We start from the raw sequence: 19,436 nt of genomic DNA, 5'->3' as shown, positions 1-19,436 counted from the left end.
TAAATAAAAAAATACATGGAGACAAATGAAAATGAAAGCACAATGGTCCAAAACCTTGGGATGCAACAAAAGCAGTTCTAAGAGGGAAGTTTAGAGCAATACAAGCCTACCTCAAGAAGCAAGAAAAATCTCAGATAAGCAATGTAACCTTACACCAAAGGAGCTAGAAAAAGAACAAACAAAGCTAAAGCTAGAAGAAGGAAATAAAAAGATTAGAGCAGAAACAAATGAAATAAAGACTAAAAGAACAACAGAAAAGATGAGTGAAATCATGAGATAGTTCTTTGAATGGATAAACAAAATGAATAAACCTTTACCAAGATCCGTCAAGAAAAAGAGGGCTCATAAATAAAATCAGATATGAAAGAGGAGAAATAATAACCAATGCCACAGAAATACAAAGAATGAAGAATATTATGAAAAATTATATACCAACAAATTGGACAACCTAGAAGACATAAATTACTAACCTTCCAAAACTGAATCAGGGAGAAAAAAGAAATTTGAGCAGAGTGATTACTAGAAAAAAAAAAAAAAACTGAATCTGTAATCAAAAAACTACAAGCAAAAGAACTGGATAGAAGAGAATAAAACTGTATTTATATGTACTATAATTAATTGTATTTAAAAACTAAATATATAGATAAATAATTAGAACTAATAAGAGAGTCCACTAAAGTTTATGAGTATCAGATTAATGTACTAAAATGAATTTAAATTTTATATACGAAATGTAAGTAGAAAATGTAATTTTAAAAGACATTATTTAAATAGCAACAAAAGGGGGTGCCTGGGTGGCTCAGTGGGTTAAAGCCTCTGCCTTCAGCTCGGGTCATGATCCCAGGGTCCTGGGATCGAGCCCCGCATCGGGCTCTCTGCTCGGCAGGGAGCCTGTTTCTTCCTCTTTCTCTGCCTACTTCTCTGCCTGCTTGTGATCTCTGTCTGTCAAATAAATAAATAAAATCTTTAAAAAAAAAAATAGCAACAAAGGTATCCAGAAATTTAGTATTTTACATATCTAATAAAACATGTGCAGGACATGGACACATGAAATTGAGCTCAACATTATCAGTCATAAGAAAAATATAAATTAAAACCACAAGCTACTACTACACATACTCTAGAAGAGCTATAATCAAAAAGACAGACAATATTAAGTTTTGGTGAGGATGTAGAATTACTGAAGCATCTATAAATTTCTAGTAGGAATGTATAATGGTGCAGCCATATTGTAAAATCTTTGGACAGTTACTTAAAAAGTTAAACATAAATTTATCATATGACCCAGTAATTCCACTTCTAGGAATCTACCCAAGGGAAATGGAATTATATGTCTATACAAAGTCCATATAAATGTTCATATCAGCATTTTTTCATAGCAGTCAAAGGCTAGAAATAATCCCAATGTTCATCTACTGAACAACAAAAAAGTGGTATATCCATATGTTGTAGCATTTATTACTTTTAAAAACTAAAATTGCTATACTAGCAAAGTCAAATAGAAACACCTTGTGATAATTGAAACTGATCCAGAAAAACTATATGACATATACAAACACCCATTCTAGAAGGACTAGAAGAGAATTTCTTTAACCTGATAAAGGCATCTAGGAAACACCTACATCATACTTAATAGTGAAAGACTGAATGTTTTCCATCCAAAATCAACAACACTAGAATATTGCCATGCTCATCACAGAGGTACCAGAGGTACCTTTAAAAAGTCTTTAAAAGACTTTCTTTCAAACAATGAAATGCTTTTGGACCTTTGTGGAAAGTCTTTTGCCTGTGTATGAGTATACACATGGTACCAGAGGTAGTAGCCAATGCAATAAGGCAAGAAAAAGAAATAAAAGGCATCCTTAGAGGAAGAAAAAACAAACCAATTCCATTAATTGCAAAACACATTATTGTCCACATCAAAAATATAATGGAATCTACAAAAAAAAAAAAAAAAAAAAAAAAAAAAAGTACTGCAACTAATAACTAAGCTCAACAAGGCTTAAGGATAAAAAAATCAACATAAAAATCAATTGTATATTTACTATCCAGACATAATTAAAAATTAAATATTAAAAAGTACTCTTTACAACAGCATCAGAAATATAAAATATGTAGTGATAAAGCTGAAAAAAACTGTGAAAGACCTGCATAGTGAAAAATACCAAATATTGTTGAGAATAAATTTTAAAATAATTAAGATTAAAAAAAGAGACATATGTTCATTGGTCAGAAGAATCACTATGGTTAAACTATCAATTTCCCCCAAATTGGTCTGTAAATTAAACACAATCTCAATCCAAATCCGAGCATGTGTTTTGGTAATTCTAAAATTCATATGTAAACACAAAAGAAATTAAACTCAAAGCCAAAAGATTGAAAAGGAATGAAATTGGAGAATAAATGCTACATGATTTCAACATTTATTACGAAACTATAGTGGTTGTAACAGTGCTATTTTGGTATAAAAGTAGGCAAATTAATTAATAAAACACAATAGGGATTCCAGAAATAGCCTTTACACTTTTTTTTTTTTAAGATTTTATTTATTTGAGAGAGAGAGAAACAGGTAGAGGATGGTGGGGGAGGGACAAGCAGACTCCACACTGAGCATGGAGCTTGTTACAGGCTCATGACCATGAGATCATGACCTAAGCCTAAACCAAGAACTAGGCACTTAGCTGACTGAGCCACCCAGGTGCCCCCAGCCTTTACACCCTTATACTCATACACAGGCAAAAGACTTTCCACAAAGGTCCAAAAGCATTTCATTGTTTGAAAGAAAGTCTTTTAAAGACTTTTTAAAGGCTGCATGGCTCAGTTGGGTAAGCAATTGCCTTTGGCTCATGTCATGATCCCGGAGTCCTGGGATGGAGTCCTGCATCAGGCTCCCAGCTCCATGGAAAGTCTGCTTCTTCCTCTGACCTTCTCTCCTCTCATGCTCTCTCTCACACACTCTCTCTCTCTCAAATAAATAAATAAAATCTTTAAAAAAATAATAATAAAAGAAAGTCTTTGAACAAACTGTGCTAGAACATTTGGATATCCATATGGAGAAAAAAAATTGATCCATCCCTTGAAATATATACAAATATTAACTCAAAATATACAGTATTCTTAAACAGAAAACATAAAAATAAAAAACTTCTAAAAGAAAATGGGAATCTTTGTGATCTTAAGTTAGGATAAGATTTCTCAAAAGAACAAATTGATAAGTTGAACTTCATTTTAATTAAAACTCCTCTTCCAAAAATAAAATAAAATAAAATAAAAATACTCCTACTAGAGTGAAAAGACAAGCCACAAACTAAAAAAAAAAATGCAAATTATATGTCACATAAAATATTCATATCTGGAATACATAAAGTACTCTGAAAATTCAATAATGAAAACAATTCAATTTTTAAAAGTGGAAAACAGATTTAAACACACTTCATTAAATAAAAAATATATATCAAAAATCACAATTATCACAAATAATCACAACAAATGTTTAACATCATTACTCATTAGAAAAATGTAAATGAGAATTAGATAGCATTACACACCTACTAGAACAGCTAAAATTAAAAAGACTAACCATATGAAATATTGAGAGACTTGAGGAACTGAAACTCATATACTCCTGATGGGAATATAAAATGGTATAACCATTTGAAAAATTCTTTCTTAAAAGGTTTATCATACATCTCACATATGATCACTACCCAGTGAAAGTATCTTACAGTAAAAAATCAACACTGCTTTTTAGTGATGACCAAAACTGTCCCCCTGCAAAAATCTATCACAAAATTCTATTCGTTCAAAATTTAATCAAAATGAAAAGACCACATTAAATTCAGTTGAGATTACTCAAATCCTATTTTTGTTTCCATGTCCAGAATAAGATCTACTACTATGTCACTCTTCAAGAGTAGAAAAAAATGCACCAAATACAATTTTTAAAATACAGCAAAAAGACTGCCTTTCTTAGCAACATATATAGAATTGTATTATAAGATTTAAGAAATAGAAATGGTAACATACTAATGACAACATCAGCATGCAAGATGAATTTTATAATCTGCAAAATCACCTAAAACTAAAAATACTAATTATTTAAAATGAAAAAGTAAAAGTACTTACAATAACATGTTCCTCTAAGTGGATTACCAACATAGCGATTTTCAGAGTCACATCTGTAGAAATAAAAACACAAACAGTGAATCATGGAACACTACATCAAAAACTAATGATGTACTGTATGGTGACAAATATAACACAATAAAAAATTAAAAATAAATTAAAATGACAGAATTAAAGAGAAAAATAAACCTATAACTAGGAAAAAACCTCATTTACTACTGAGAAACAAAATTCAAAACTCCATATTTTTCTTCAAGAAAAACAGTAAACTCTACATTAAAGCATCTTAAAAACTGTATCATTAATCAAAGTTTTAAAAGCAAAACTTTAAAATAATGAATGTAGAAAGCCAATATTTGAGCATGAGTAGAGAAAAGAAACAGTGAAGACAAATAATCACACACACACAAGATGATAAAAGGGAATGTCATAAGGCAGATGGGATAAGACTAGGAGTCTGGAGATACATATTCTTCCTTAATAATAGGAGAAGAAATTGAAAGTCTTGATAAAGATACAGAGACACTTTAAGGGGAAGGAAGAAAGTTTGTGGAATTTATAAATCTACATCATTTTCTTACTTCTGGTATTCTTGGAAATCAATATATTTTTCCCCGTTTCTACACATGAATCTATATTTTCAAAAAGATCTCCCCAATTATGTAATAAAGAAAAGTTTTTTTCTGAATTGTCCAACTCTAAATTCAGTATCTCAAACTCTGAATTTATGTAAGATTATAAAAAAACAGAAGAACATAAGAGCATTCCAAATCATGAATTCTAAATTAAATTAAATTCTTCAAAATTATGCTTAATTATAGCAGTGGGAGAAGATCATAAATGTTCTAAAAATTTATAAGTTCACATTTTTATTTCTGCTTCCAGAAGTCAATTAAAATGAGAGTTAGCACCTAACACTGATACAGCTTGATTTCACATTATGTTTTTTCACTGGAACACCCTCCAAAATAAATTTTTATACAATGAAACACACCAGGCTAAGTGAATAAAGTGACTTAATATTTAAAGTATATGTAAAAGTTTAAAAGATGAGTAAGACCTTACAAAATGTCTTTAGTTTTAATAGAGTTAATCAGAACACAGGAATAATTTTAATATATATTTTTTAATTAATAAAAGGTCAAAGAGTTGAGACTAGGTTAAATAGGTTAAATAATCAGGTTACATTCTGAATGCATTTATCAGCCATGAGTTGCTAGTTTTTTTATTCATGAGTTGAAGAGTAAATCTCTTTCTATACTAACTGCAAAATTAAAGTAGAAATATAATAGTCCTTTATATGACTAACTTTATTCTCTGGGAAAAAAATGACACTTTTGAGAGTTAGGTTTCCTGTGACTTTCCCAAATGCAACTTTCAAAATGTGTGACATACAGTTTTCTGGCTGTAGAAAATGATCATACTCATCATTTCTAGGTTAAGCACTTAAGGTTCTCTACTATTTCTAATTTTTGTTCCTTCTTTTAGGCTCTCCTCCATAAATCCCATGACTTAGTACCAAATATATACATATACTGAAGGACTGATTTACAATATTATTATAATTCCATTTTCTGTCACAAAATATAAAAACGACTTGTTGCAAATGGATATCTCAATATTACTTTTGTTTTATTTTATTTTTTATTTAATTAATTGAGAGAGAGCACAATCAGGGGGAGTAGCAGAGGAAGAGGAAGAAGGAGGCTCCCCACTGAACAGAGAGCCCTACATGGGGCTCAATTCCAGGACCCCAGGATCGTGACCTGAGCCAAAGGCAGGTATTTAAACAACTGAACCATGCAGGCAACCCACAATACTACTTTTAGAATAGGAAAATATTCAAAATAATAGTGCCTGCATTGTTATGCATGATATTCCCTGCATATCTTATTTGTCTAAATAGATGGCTTTCAAAGTACCATAGCAATCAAAAATGACTAATTTTGACAAATGTTAAGGATTTCAGGTACTTTTTAATTGACCTATATGTTGATATTAAGAGCTCTGGATACAAACCTTATCCCCATATGGAAGTTACACAATATTTATTTTGGTTGATAATATTAAGTTTATTCAAATTATTTAATATCATATTGGACTAGAAGTTATTGTGATATGTTACCTTCAACATAATATAATTTTTATAAAGGCATGGTTAAAATTTTATTTTCTCCAAACTACAAATTATCTCAGGAGGAAGAAATTATATATTCTTGTTTAGGAAGTAATTTTTCCTGCCTTTCATTACTTACGGAAATAAGGAATTAATATCACCTTGTTAAGAACAAAGTTGAGGGGCGCCTGGGTGGGTAAGCGGCTAACTCTTGGTTTCAGCTCAGGTCATGATCTTGGGTAGTGAGACAGAGCTCCATGATGGGCTCCGTGCTCAGCTCAGAGTCTTCTTCAGATTCTCTCTCCCTCTCTATCTCTCCTCCTCTGCCCCTCCCCCTGCTCATGTGCTCCAGTGCTTACACACACTCTCACACTCTCTCTAAAATAAATAAAACCTTTAAACAAAAGAATTAAGCAGAGAGGCTTTATAGAGTTCTTGAAGGTGTCCAATATAGAATTATATTCTCTTTTAAATTTTAAACTCTTTAGACAATCATATATTACCTAAAGATCTTTATATTAATAAGTATTGAGACAATTTTGAATGTATTAAAATTATTTGCAAAGTGTATAATTATGAGTGGAACTTAAACATCAATTTTTAGTAATTTAACTTTAGCTGTCATCTAAAAAAATCACTAATGCTTACAAATAACTAAGGAAATAAAAAGTTCCAAAGGAAATATAATGAAACTTTAGGCATAAAACTCAGCCTGCAAAACACAAAAGTATGCATAAATATATTCAAACACATTCCTTATTTTTCATTGGTACATTGCAATGTCATAAGATGGCAGTTAATTTGAAAGGTAATTTTCAATTTTACCAAATAAAAATTCCAGCAAATTTTAAAGGAGTTAGAAACATTGAGGTATGTATACACAATAGAATATTATTTAGCCATAAAGAATGATATCTTACAATTTTTAACAACATCTATGAACCTAGAGAGTATAATGCTAAGTGAAATAACTCAGAAGAAAAAAAATACTATATGATATGGAATTTAAGAAACAAAACAAACAAGAAAAGGAAAAAGAGAGAGAGAGAAAGCAAAAAAATAAACAAACTGATGGTTACCAGACAGGGAATGCAGGGGGATGGGTGAAATAGGTAATGAGAATTAAAAAGTGAACTTAGAATGATAAGCACTAAGTAATGTATAGAATTGTTGAATCACCATATTGTATACCTGCAAGTAATATAACACTGTATGTTAACTATACTGGAATTAAAATTAAAAATTTAATTTAAAAAAGGGGGAAAAGCAGTGAAAAGGAAGAGCTTTGAGGGCAACTAGACTTAAAAATATTAAAATATATTCAAAGTTAATACAATTAAAATAGTGTAGTATCAGTGCATTGATAGAAAAACCAAAGATACAGAATAGAAATTCCATAAACAAGCTCAATATCATATACTAAAATTCTAGCATATCACATGATAAAAGTGTATTTTAAATGATCAAAGTAAAGTTTTTTTTCATAAATGGTATTTATGGTAAAATACCATAATGGCAAAATATAGTAAACTGGATAGCCATTTGGAAAAATATAAAATCAAATCCAGTTCTCATATCAAACACATATTAAAAACTCTAAATGGATCAGACATCCTAGCATACAAAATAAAACTTTAAACATATTAGAAGAAAAAACTGCATGATAGCATGGGTATACTGAAAGGCATGGTAAAAGGAATGCCATTAGTAAAATAAAAAAATATGACAAATTGTGAGAAAACTGACAATGTATGTGACATAAAAGTGCTAAAATCCTTAATATACAAAGAACTCTCTAATAAGAGGAAGGACTGACGATTCCATAGAAAAACTGGCAAAAGACATAGACAATTCACACAAAAAAATAAAACAACGGTTCTTAACTATGTGAAAAAATGTTCAACCTTACTTACAAATAGGGAAATATGAACAAAAACTATACTAAGATGCCAATTCTCCCTCATCAGATTGTCAAAATTTTAAAAGTATAGCAATATGTTCTGCTTATGAATGAGACTGTGGGCAAACAGCTCTCCTATAAAATTATGAGCTGGTGAGAATGCAAAATGAGAAAATCCCTATGGAGGAGAATTTAGCAATATCTAACAAATATATGGGAGCACTTATTCTTCAATCCAAAAATCCCACTTAAAGGAATTTGAAAGTAAATCACCAGCACTATGAAAATATATGAGCACAAGTTTATTTAATACAGAATCATTTATAATTACAAAATATTATAAATGGTCTAAATGTCCATGCATGCAAGATTTGTTAAATAAACTATAGTACATAAACACAATGGAGTACCATACATCAATAAATAAAACCAAATAAATAGATAATAAAGATCTTTATGACCTAATGTAGATACATATCTATGATATGTTACCTTTTGTGTAAGAAGGAAAAGAATGAATATTTATGTATATGTGTATATATATATACATATATATAAGAAACATATGCATGTATATAAAACATATATATATATATATGAATCACAGGAAGGATAAACAAGAAACAATGAAGTCAGTTACCCCCTGGAGAAGAAAGGAGGAAATGGGAACTAATCTCTCTGAGTATATTTTTAAGTACTTTTATCTTTTGAAAGAATGTCAGTGTTCAACATATTCTGAAATATATACATAAAACCAGTAAGAATGAGAAAGAGGAAAAAAAACGTAAAACAGAAACTAAAAGAAATGAATCTAATGAATTTCCAATGAATACCATATAGCCATCCTGAAGGAAAAGAAAGGAAGGGAGGGAGGAGAGTTGGAGGGAGAGGTGAGGAAGAACAGAAAAGAAAGGAAAAAAGGAAGGGAGGAGGGGAGGAAAGAAAAAAAAAGAGGGACTATTCCAAATAACTTCATAACACAGTATCTGACTATATATCCTCAATCCTGAGCTAAGTAAGGTGGACGAGTTAAACTTTGGAATCTTTTTAGGTCTGCTTATTAAAGTGATACAGACAAAGCAATTCTGAAAGCATTTCTTGTATTAGAGAATTGAGCAAATAAGGAAGGTGTTACATCACCGAAGCCAGTGTTTTCACTGAGGAAGAAGAGATATAGAGGTATCAAACTAGAGAAGGTCCAAAAGAAACTTGGAGGGATGCATTGGAATTGGAAGTCTAGGTATTAAGTAATGCTTTCTAAAATATGTATATGTGTGTATGTTCATGCATATGCACACATGTACATGAATATATGTACTTATCTGTACATATAAATAAATATTTCTTAGTTTTGTTCACTGAACAGTCCATTAAGATACCTCAGTAACAAAGAACATATCTAGCACCAAGATAATGGCCTCCAATATAATTCTTCATTACAAGGAATCAGAGATCTACAAAAACATGTTTTAAATGGCTGATCTGAGAAAGGACAGGTATAACATGAGCCTGGAACATCTTGTTATATCAGAAAGTAAGGAAGTAGTCACAAAATGATGGGTATATGTCACAAAAATACAAGCTTCCCTGAAGTAGCCCCCACTAGCCAAATCTGGAACAAGTTAAGTGCTAAGTGATTAAGTATAACAGTGATTTATCAATGACTGGAGAAAACGGGAATTCATGCGTTCATCCCAATAATAAATAAATGGTGGAGAAGGAAGAGCTCTTGCTAACAGCAGAATTTTAAAAACTCACTGGTAAATGTAGAAGTATGGGAGTTGGTAATCATCATAGTAAAGATAGACCAGGCAAGAATAATCAAATATTTCTTCTTATAAACATGAAAATCCTATAAGACAAATTTGTCTCATGTCTAATTCATTCAAAAAAGACAAAAAAAGAAAAAGAAATCAGGTCTACTTGTCGTATCTCTAATCAAAATCCAAGATTTTGCATTCTAATAGCAGAGTTACCACTAATGGAAAAATATATTCATTACAAGGGATGAAATGAAAAACAAACAAAAAAACAACCAAGAGATGAAATGAATGAAATCTCAAATAAACATATAAATGTATATGTGTAAAAATTTTAAAAAAATATATAAATGTATCACACCTAATGCTGTGTTATGCAAATGAATGATCCTCCCATTTCATTTCCCACATGTCAAAATCAATTAATATAACCACTTATGCAAATCTGTTACAAATATAATCAGCTGTTATATTGAAATGTTTAGTACAGCCATTATAGATTTTCATGTAACCTACATAATAATGTGAATGAAAATCAAGATTATTAAAACCTGTCAATTTCATTATAGACTTTATACATAAATGAAATTAAAATATTAGAATGGAGTACCTCAGAATTATTTTCAACAAAAGGAGAGCAATATGAAGAAGAAAATTCTAAATTCTTTCTTACTAAAATTTTACATATATGAATGTGAAATATTCTGATTAAGGAAAATGTTTTAAGATATGTTTTACTTTTTTAAGGATTTTATTTATTTTTTTTTAATTTATTTTGAGAGAGAGAAAGAGAAAGAGCACAGGCAAGAGAAGGAGCAGAGGGAAAGAGACAAGCAGTCTCTCTGTTGAGCGTGGAGCCCAACGCAGGGCTTGATTCTATCACCCTGAGGTCATGACTTGAGCTGAAATCAAGAGTGGGACCAACTCAGCCACCCTCGGGTGCCCCAAGCTATGTTTTGTTCTGTAACAAACCATTGTGTTAAGTAACACAAAAGTAAAATTTCTTTTTAAATAATCTGTTTTTAGAAAAGCCTTAATTTGCATTGTTAAAATTACTTTGCCCATTCAGGAAAGTATATTTTTTCTATGAAAGACTGAGATGCCCTTCTTGGTTTGAAAACCCTAAAAGCACATAAGGTGTGTATTGTATATCTAATACACAAATATATAACTCAAGTAAATAAAAGATTAATTGGATATATTTGCAGTAGTTCTCTATTGCTAAGTAACAAATCACAAAAGCTTAGTAACTTTAATCAACAAATATTTATTATCTCACAGATTTTGTGGGTCTGGAGTCTGCACATAGAGCAAAGTTGGGTTCTCGGATTCTGAGATGAGGTAGAATACAATCAAGGCACTGGCTGGAGCTGGGATCTGCTACATAGTTGCAATCAAGGTGTCAGCTGGGGTTGGGTTGCCCTTAGAGGTTAGATGGGGTGGGGTGCTTCTAAGCTCCCTCAGGTTGCTAGCAGAATTTATTTTTTTATGGCTATAGAACTAAAGACCTTGGTTTCTCATTTATTATTGGCTGAAGGCTGCCCTCACCTCCCAGAAGATGCCTTCAACTCCATTTACTTCTTCAAAGTGAGAGAGAAAGGGAGAAACTCTCTAAAGCAAAACTTCCTAGCATGACACAGACTTAAAGGGATACCTGGTGGCTCAGTTGGTCAAAAGCCTGCCTTTGGTTCAGGTCATGATCTCAGCATCCTGGGATAGAGCCCCACATCGGGCTCTCTGTTCTGCGGGAAGTTGGGTTCTCCCTCTCACTTTCCCTCTAGGTGCTCTCTCTCTCTCAAATAAATAAAATCTTCTTTAAAAAAAGGACATACTTAAAGCATATGTATGGAAGTGACATGCCATAATTATAAAGTGATATACCATTATCCTTGCCATGTATTCTGATTTAGAAGTCAAAAATCCTGCCCACACTATATAATAGTGTGAATTCCAGGAGGCAGAGATCATTGATAGTTATCTAAGTCTGTCCACCATAATATTTTGTTACACATAAAATTTACTATAAAATATTTCAATATATTTATTTGAGACATGAACATATACTAATCTAATTCACATAACAAACAATTTGAGAAATTAAATTATTTGAAGAAGTTCAAACTCAGATTATAGGAGGTCAAGTAATGTGAAGGGAAAGTATAGATATAAATAATTCTTTAAACATATTAATACTGAATATAAATTACACTAATATTTCTAATATGTAGATGAAGTAATATTTTTAACTTCAGAATACTTCTGTATAAGGATTAGATACAAACATTAAAAGTCTTCAGAAATCTTCTGAACGGTTTAATTAAAAACATAACATCAAAGTATTCTGTGTTTAAAGCAAGGGATGATCATCCTCTTGTTCCAGTAAGCAAACTAAACAAATAGCCATACCTTTTAGGAAAACAGATTTAGACTGAAATATTTATTAGGGACTTTGAAAGGGCAAATATCACCTAAATAATGACTATCACTTTTGTGAATTATCACATTGCATTATAAATATAACCTGTAAAAAGCAAAATGTAAAATAATTCCACATTCTAAGAGCTAAAATATAGCATTTTGTCTTGTCCCTATTAGTTAAATATTTAAATATACATACATATACATCTTATCATGAGATATACTTTTTTTTCCTACTCAGAAACAAAAAAAGGGGGCTGGACATCTAATTGCTTTAATTTTGAAATATCATAAAGATTATTTAAAACAGCTGGGAATCTGATAATAAATTTGCATTTTCACAAGAAATTATAAAAAGTACACACAAGATAAAACACACTTGCTTTTGTTTTGTTTTTTCTCTAAAAATACCCATTAAAATGTTATATGAGGAAAAATAGGATATTAGGGAGTAGCACAATATCAATATTAATAACATATTTATTTCTAAGGCAATTTAACTTAAAAAAAATCAGAAACAAAGGTAAGGTAAACCCTCAAACAGTACAGGAGGTAGGCACAGGTTTTAAAATTATAAGCCTGTTTAAGGATTTCAGAGACTAATAATGATAAGTAGAACTAACCAGGTAAGTTACAGACAACTAAAAAAGGCAGAGTTTACTTTTCAGCTTAAAAGGCTGAAGATTAAGAGTGAAAAATTACCAGGACCAGAGGCAGAAAAGGATGGACTCCCAGGATCATCTTGGGGATCCTCTTGTCTCTAATTATGGATATGTCACAGGAAAATGGATTAGAGCCCAGGCCCACCAAAGTTTAGTGAGCTAAGTCCTAAAGAGTAATCTTGGAATTAGAGCATAGTGAAGCCTTCCAGAGCCTGCAGATCTACTTTGAAGGACACTTATCTCCAAAAGTGATTAAGATTCTACTGTCCTTTAGCAAGCAATGGGAGCCACTAACATTTCTGGAGCGATAGGAGAAGGAACCGGTTGGAAGAGTGAAATATTTGAAGGCGGAAAAGCTCATCACTATTTGCAACTTTCCTGGAGCTGCAAGTGTCCACTCCTTGAAAAAGTGTGGGAAGCTGACTTGGAAGCTTGTCGGTTGCTTATCCAGAGCCTACAGCTCCAGGAGACCACAGGCACACTGTCTGCGGAAGACAAGACAGATGACTTAGTGGGAACCGTCTGTCCAACCACTCTTGCCATCTCTCCCAGGCTCCACTCTGAAGTTGAGAGGAAGACCCCTCTGCAGGCCTTCGAAGACTGGAAGGCTCAGCCGAGTCCATCTCTGTACTTTGCTGGCAGCGAACAGAAAGAGGTCTGTCCATCTCTATAGCCTCACAGGGGCCCCACTCAGAGGGGTATTTTGGGGCCACACTGCAGATGGGAACAGTAAATATTGGGAGGGCAACCCATCAAACCATGCAACCTTTTGAAGGTTTTAATAATCCTGGAATATGATTACAAAACAATGTAGAATTTTTGTGGAAGTTTAAAATATAAAAGAGCAAAAAGAATCACTTTTTGGCATATTTAGTTCTGCATTCTAATTTAAGGGCTAGAGTTAGAATAGAAATCTGGTATATAATTAATACATATAGCATTCAGCACGTACGCCGTATATCACATGTTATTGTGTATACTGTTATATGTGTCACGTGTGTATTTAATTATATGTTTAGAATCTATATATCAGTATTTATTAGAATCTCTCTATTACCATTGATTAGAATCAAACATTCAAATATATGCCTGCATCCCTTTGTTTTGGCTCAAACAATGTCATAGTGGATATTTGTAATATATTCTTTGCATTTTTTAAAAAAAACCCTGATACTCGGCCTATGATGTATACATATGTATATATCATGTATATAATTTAAATGTGGATTTATTTAATTAAAAAAAAAAAGATTCTACTGTCCTCATGCACACAGCAGGATTACATTCTCTTTGGAAAAGATTTCATACAAGGCCTCAATCTATAATTAGATTTTACAAATATGGTATTGAGGACAAAATGAAAAATAACCAGACATGGAAATAGATAAGAAAAGAAGAACAGGAGCTACCAGAAACAGGGCTATGGCAATCCAGATATTATAAGGAAAAACACACAGGTCTTAAAATAATGATCTTTATTATAATAGAAGAGAAATTTGCCTTAAAAATAGAAACAATGAAAGACAATTAGAAATTATAATAGATAAGTTTAAGAATTTAATCTGAAAAAGTGGAAACTATAAATAAACAACAAAATGAAAATGCAGTGACAAAAATTAAGAACCGAATGAATGAGATTAATAACAAATTGGACACAGTAGAAAAGTGAACTGGAAAATGGGTCAGGAGATGGGAAAAATATGAAAGAGACATAAAAGATATGGTGTTACTAGAGTCTCAAAGCAGAAGACAGAGGAAACAGAGAACAAGAAACATTTGAGGAGCACTGGCTGAACTTTCTAAAATTCCTGACATGATAAATGAAAAAAATAATTATAAGAAGAATTAAGTGTACCAACAATTTCTGTTTAAAAACCAAAGAATAAAATCGACATAAGAAAAATTAAAAATCTGAATAGTTTATATTCTTTTCAAGAACTGAATAGTTTATATCTTATTGTAAAGAAGTAATTAAGACCTTTCCACATAATCTAGGGCCATTTGGCCACAATCAGGATATTACCTAATAATGGAGAAGACAAGGAAGTTTTTTTTTTGTTTTGTTTTTTTTTGTTTTTTTTTTAAATTTTTTTTTTCTTTTTTACAGATAGAGAGAGAGAGAGAGAGAGACAGATTACAAGTAGGCAGAGCAGCAGCCAGAGAGGGGAGGAAGCAGGCTCCCTGCCAAGCAGAGAGCCCGATACGGGGCTCGATCCCAGAGACCCTGAGATCATGACCTGAGCTGAAGGCAGAGGCTTAACCCACTGAGCCACCCAGGCGCCCCGACAAGGAAGTTTTAAACAGAATCCCCCCAAAAATCATTAACCATATGGAAACGATTGATGTTTCAGATTATATTAAAATTAAGAATGTCCCTTCATGAAAGACACAGAAAACAATGAAAATCCAAACCACATAGTGGTATTTACCACACATATCACTAACAAAAGACATGCATCCAGAATGTACAAAACATTATTACATATGATTAAGAATCCAGGAGAACAACAACAACAAAAAAAAACACAAGACATTTGAAAGAGGACAATTTCATAAAAGAGAAAAATTGGTCTCTTGAAGATTAAACACATAAATCTTCAAGAACTTTAATTCTTTTATTTTCTAAGTTTTTATTCATTTGCCAGAGACCAGAAATAGGCACAGAGGAAGGCAGAGAGAGATGAAGTGAAGCAGGCTCCCTGCTGAGCAGAGCACCCTATGCAGGGCTCCATCCCAGGACCCTGGGATCACAACCTAAGCTGATGGCAGAGGCTTTAACCCACTGAGCCACCCAGGCGCCCAAGAACTTTAATTCTTAAGAAAATCCAAATACAACATGCAACATCAGAATCCTTAAAACTAAAATATCTTTTAATACCAAGTATTGTCAAGTGCATAAACATTAAGAAAACTTATACAGTCCCGGAAAGGATATAATTTGGTGTAATAATTTTACAAAACAGTTAATCCTCTGAAATTGAAAATATGGATACCAAATACATGCCTGGCAAAAATGCGCACAGTTGTGAACCAGGAGATAAACATGTGAAGAATAATAAGCATATTAGTTTTCATATAAAACAAAAACAAAACTAAGATTATCAAATAAGATATAGGAGAATGAATAAATGAAGTGTGGTATAATAGTGCAACGAAATACTCTACATCATTGAAAAGGACACAATTACAGCTACCTGGATGCAACAGCTTAGATAAATATCAAAAGTTGTTGGGTGAGAAACACAACACAACACAATATAGCCTCAGGCTAAAGGAAAATATTTGCAAAAGATGTATCTGATAAAGAACTTTATCTAAAAAACATGAAGAACTGTTAAAACTCAATAGTAAGAAAACAAACAACCTAATTAAAACATGGGCCAAAGACCCCACACCAAAGAATATACACAAGTAAGATATAGCAAATAAGCACACAAAAAGATGCTGTATGTCACATGTCATCAGGGACACTCAAAGTACAACAACAAGATACACACACAGTGTGTATCGACTTTTGTGTTTAACGACGACACACAATTTTGAACAGGCAAAATCCAGAACACTAAGACCAGATGCTCATAAGTAGTGGAATGTGGAGCAATAGGAACCCTCAGTCATTGCTGACGGGAATGCGAAATGGTACAGCCACATTCAAAGACACTCTCGTAGTTTCTTACAAAATTAAACATACTGACAACATATGATCCAGCACTTGTTCTCCTTAGTATTGACCCAAAGAAGGTGAACATTTATGTCCACAGAGAAAAGTGAAAATAAATAATTACAATGACTTTATTCATATCTGCTAAAATTTGGAAGCAATCAAGATGTCCTTCAGTAGGTGAGTGGACAAATAAACTATGGCACATGCCGACAATGAGATACTATTCAACGTTAAAAAGAAATGAGCTATTAAGCCATGAAAATACATGGAGGAAACTTTAATGTCTATTATTAAGTGAAAGAAACCAATCTGAGAAGTCTACATATTGTATGAGTTCAACCACATAACATTCTGTAAAAAGCAAAACCATGGAAACGATAAAAGATTAGTGCTTGCAAGGAGTTACGGGAGACGAATGAATAGTAGAGGCACAGGGAATTTTCAGGGCATTGAAACTGCTCTGTTTGGTACTATACTGGTGGGTACAAGTCATTTATACATTGCCAAAGCCTACAGGATGTACAAGACCAAGAGTGAACCCTAAGTCAACTTGGATTTGGGTCATTTTATTTTAGTTTAGTTGAGAGAAAGTGTATGTGGGAGGTGGGGAGAGCAGAAGGGGAGGGACATGCAGTCTCCAAACTGAGCAGAGACCAATGCGGGGCTTGATCCAAGACCCTGAGACCATAGCCTGAGCCAAGATCAAGAGTCAGACACTCAAAGGACTGAGTCACCCAGGCACTCTGGGACTTTGGGTTTTAATGATGTGTCAACGTATGTTCATAAATTATAATAAACGTGCCAGCCTGGTAAAAGGTATTGATAATGGAGAAAGCTATGCGTTACGTAAGGGGTATATGGGAAATGTTTGTACCTCTGTTCAATATTGTTGTGAACCAAAACCTGCCCTAAAAACTAAAATCCACTAAGGATGCCTGGGTGGCTCAGTTAGTTAAGTGCCTGCCTTTCGCTCAGGTCATGATCCCAGGGTCCTGGGATCAAGTCCCGCATCAGGCTCCTTGCTCAACAGGGAGCCTGCTACTCTCTCTGCCTGCCATTCCCCTGCTTGTGTGTGCTCTCTCTCTGTCTCTGACAAATAAATAGAACAGGTAGATAGGTAGATAGCTAGCTAGCTAGATAGACAGATAAAATAAGATCTTTAAAAAAAAAAAAACTAAAGTCCATCAAAAAATATCCACATTGACAAAATAAGTCAATGAAAAGATTAAAAAAATACTAATTCGGGGCGCCTGGGTGGCTCAGTGGGTTAAAGCCTCTGCCTTCGGCTCAGGTCATGATCCCAGGGTCCTGGGATCGAGCCCCACATCGGGCTCTCTGCTCTGCGGGGAGCCTGTTTCCTCCTCTCTCTCTGCCTGCTTCTCTGCCTACTTGTGATCTCTGTCTGTCGAGTGAATAAATAAAATCTTTAAAAAAAAAAATACTAATTCAATGTCTTTAAAATTAAGGGGGGGAAGCTAAAAATAATGGATTAAAATAAAATAAAAATTGAAATTACTGATAAAGTAGAAAGTATTTCACATTAAAAAAATGTAAACTGAAGAGTGATTAATCTGAAACTTAATAGAGTTAGAGCACAAGTCTCTGAAGAATAAAATCAATCTCTACATTATATAATTCTTTCCCTAGGGAAAAAACAGTATTAATAATTTGGTTATCTAAACAATACTTAATTTTAATTAATTACTAAATATTTTATATTAAAACTGTGATTTAATAGCTCACAAATACTATTCATATATTTTTCAACAAATCCAGAAATAGTGCCTCGATTCTCTTTTGCCAATTAACCTTAATAAGGAAATGATGGGGGGGTGCCAGGGTGGCTCAGTGAATTAAGCAACCAACTCTTGATTTCAGCTCAGGTCATTATCTCAGGGTCATGGGATCAAGACCCAGGCCAGGCTCCAGGCTCAGCAGGGCATCTGCTTGAGATCCGCTCCCTCTGCACCCCTCCCAGCTCCTGTGTGCATGGGCACGCATGCTTTCTCACTCTAAAATAAATAATTAAATCTCTTAAAAATTTTAAAAAATGATGGGTATACAGTAAGTAAAGAACACTGGTATTTTAGTTAGAGAAACCTAGATGGAAGTTCTACTCTAACAGTAATTAAATTGTGACCTTGGATAAACTAACTTTTGTAAGTTACCATGCCCTTAAGAGTAAAACGGGGACAATTAATACCACCTGCTTTACAAAATTATTGTAGGAATTGAATACAAGTACCCGGCCCAGAGATAGGCATCTGGCGGAGTTCAATATATGTTAAGTATGACGACAGTAACGACACCGATGAAGAAGAGTAAAAACTTAAAAAATAGAGGACATTATATTTGTACCTGCAAATGTCAAAGCAAAACCAAAAGACAATTATTTGAGAAACAGATCACACTGGAATATTTTCAATCATCTGTCTTTTTTCCTAGAAGTACAAGTGCTGCACTGGGGCTGCCAGAAATGAATCAAACCGGCACAGCAGTATATAGCAGTAATTCATCTTAAAATGCACATGATTGGAAATGCATCCGTATTTTGATAAAACACCTACACATATACCAGATATATGTTCTACATTAAAATGTTGAAATTTACTGTACTTTATTTCTTCACAGAAGGTTTTGTTGGAATATACGAGGAGACTATTTCATCCTCTGATATGTTAAGATAATTTTTAATAATAAATATAGAATGACCAAAACAAATTGAAAGTTTAAAGTACATTTTTTTTCTTTGGTATTTAAGTCTGTTTCTTTCTGTAATTGTTTCCAATTC

General features: G+C 32.8%; 1 protein-coding gene across 1 annotated transcript in view; it reads right to left on the bottom strand.

Annotated features, from left to right (window-relative positions):
- ATRNL1 (attractin like 1) overlaps positions 1-19,436 on the bottom strand; it is an 836,623-nt gene that overhangs the window by 568,892 nt on the left and 248,295 nt on the right. The window contains exon 21 of the mRNA XM_046027294.1: positions 4,126-4,178. Within this exon, the coding sequence (XP_045883250.1) occupies positions 4,126-4,178 (53 nt within the window). The remainder of the gene's footprint in view (positions 1-4,125; positions 4,179-19,436) is intronic.

Source organism: Meles meles, chromosome 13, assembly GCF_922984935.1.
Source record: "Meles meles chromosome 13, mMelMel3.1 paternal haplotype, whole genome shotgun sequence".
NCBI classification, from domain to species: Eukaryota; Metazoa; Chordata; class Mammalia; order Carnivora; family Mustelidae; genus Meles; species Meles meles.
The sequence above is the reverse complement of the archived record's forward strand: the minus strand, read 5'-3'. Positions and strand labels throughout refer to the sequence as shown.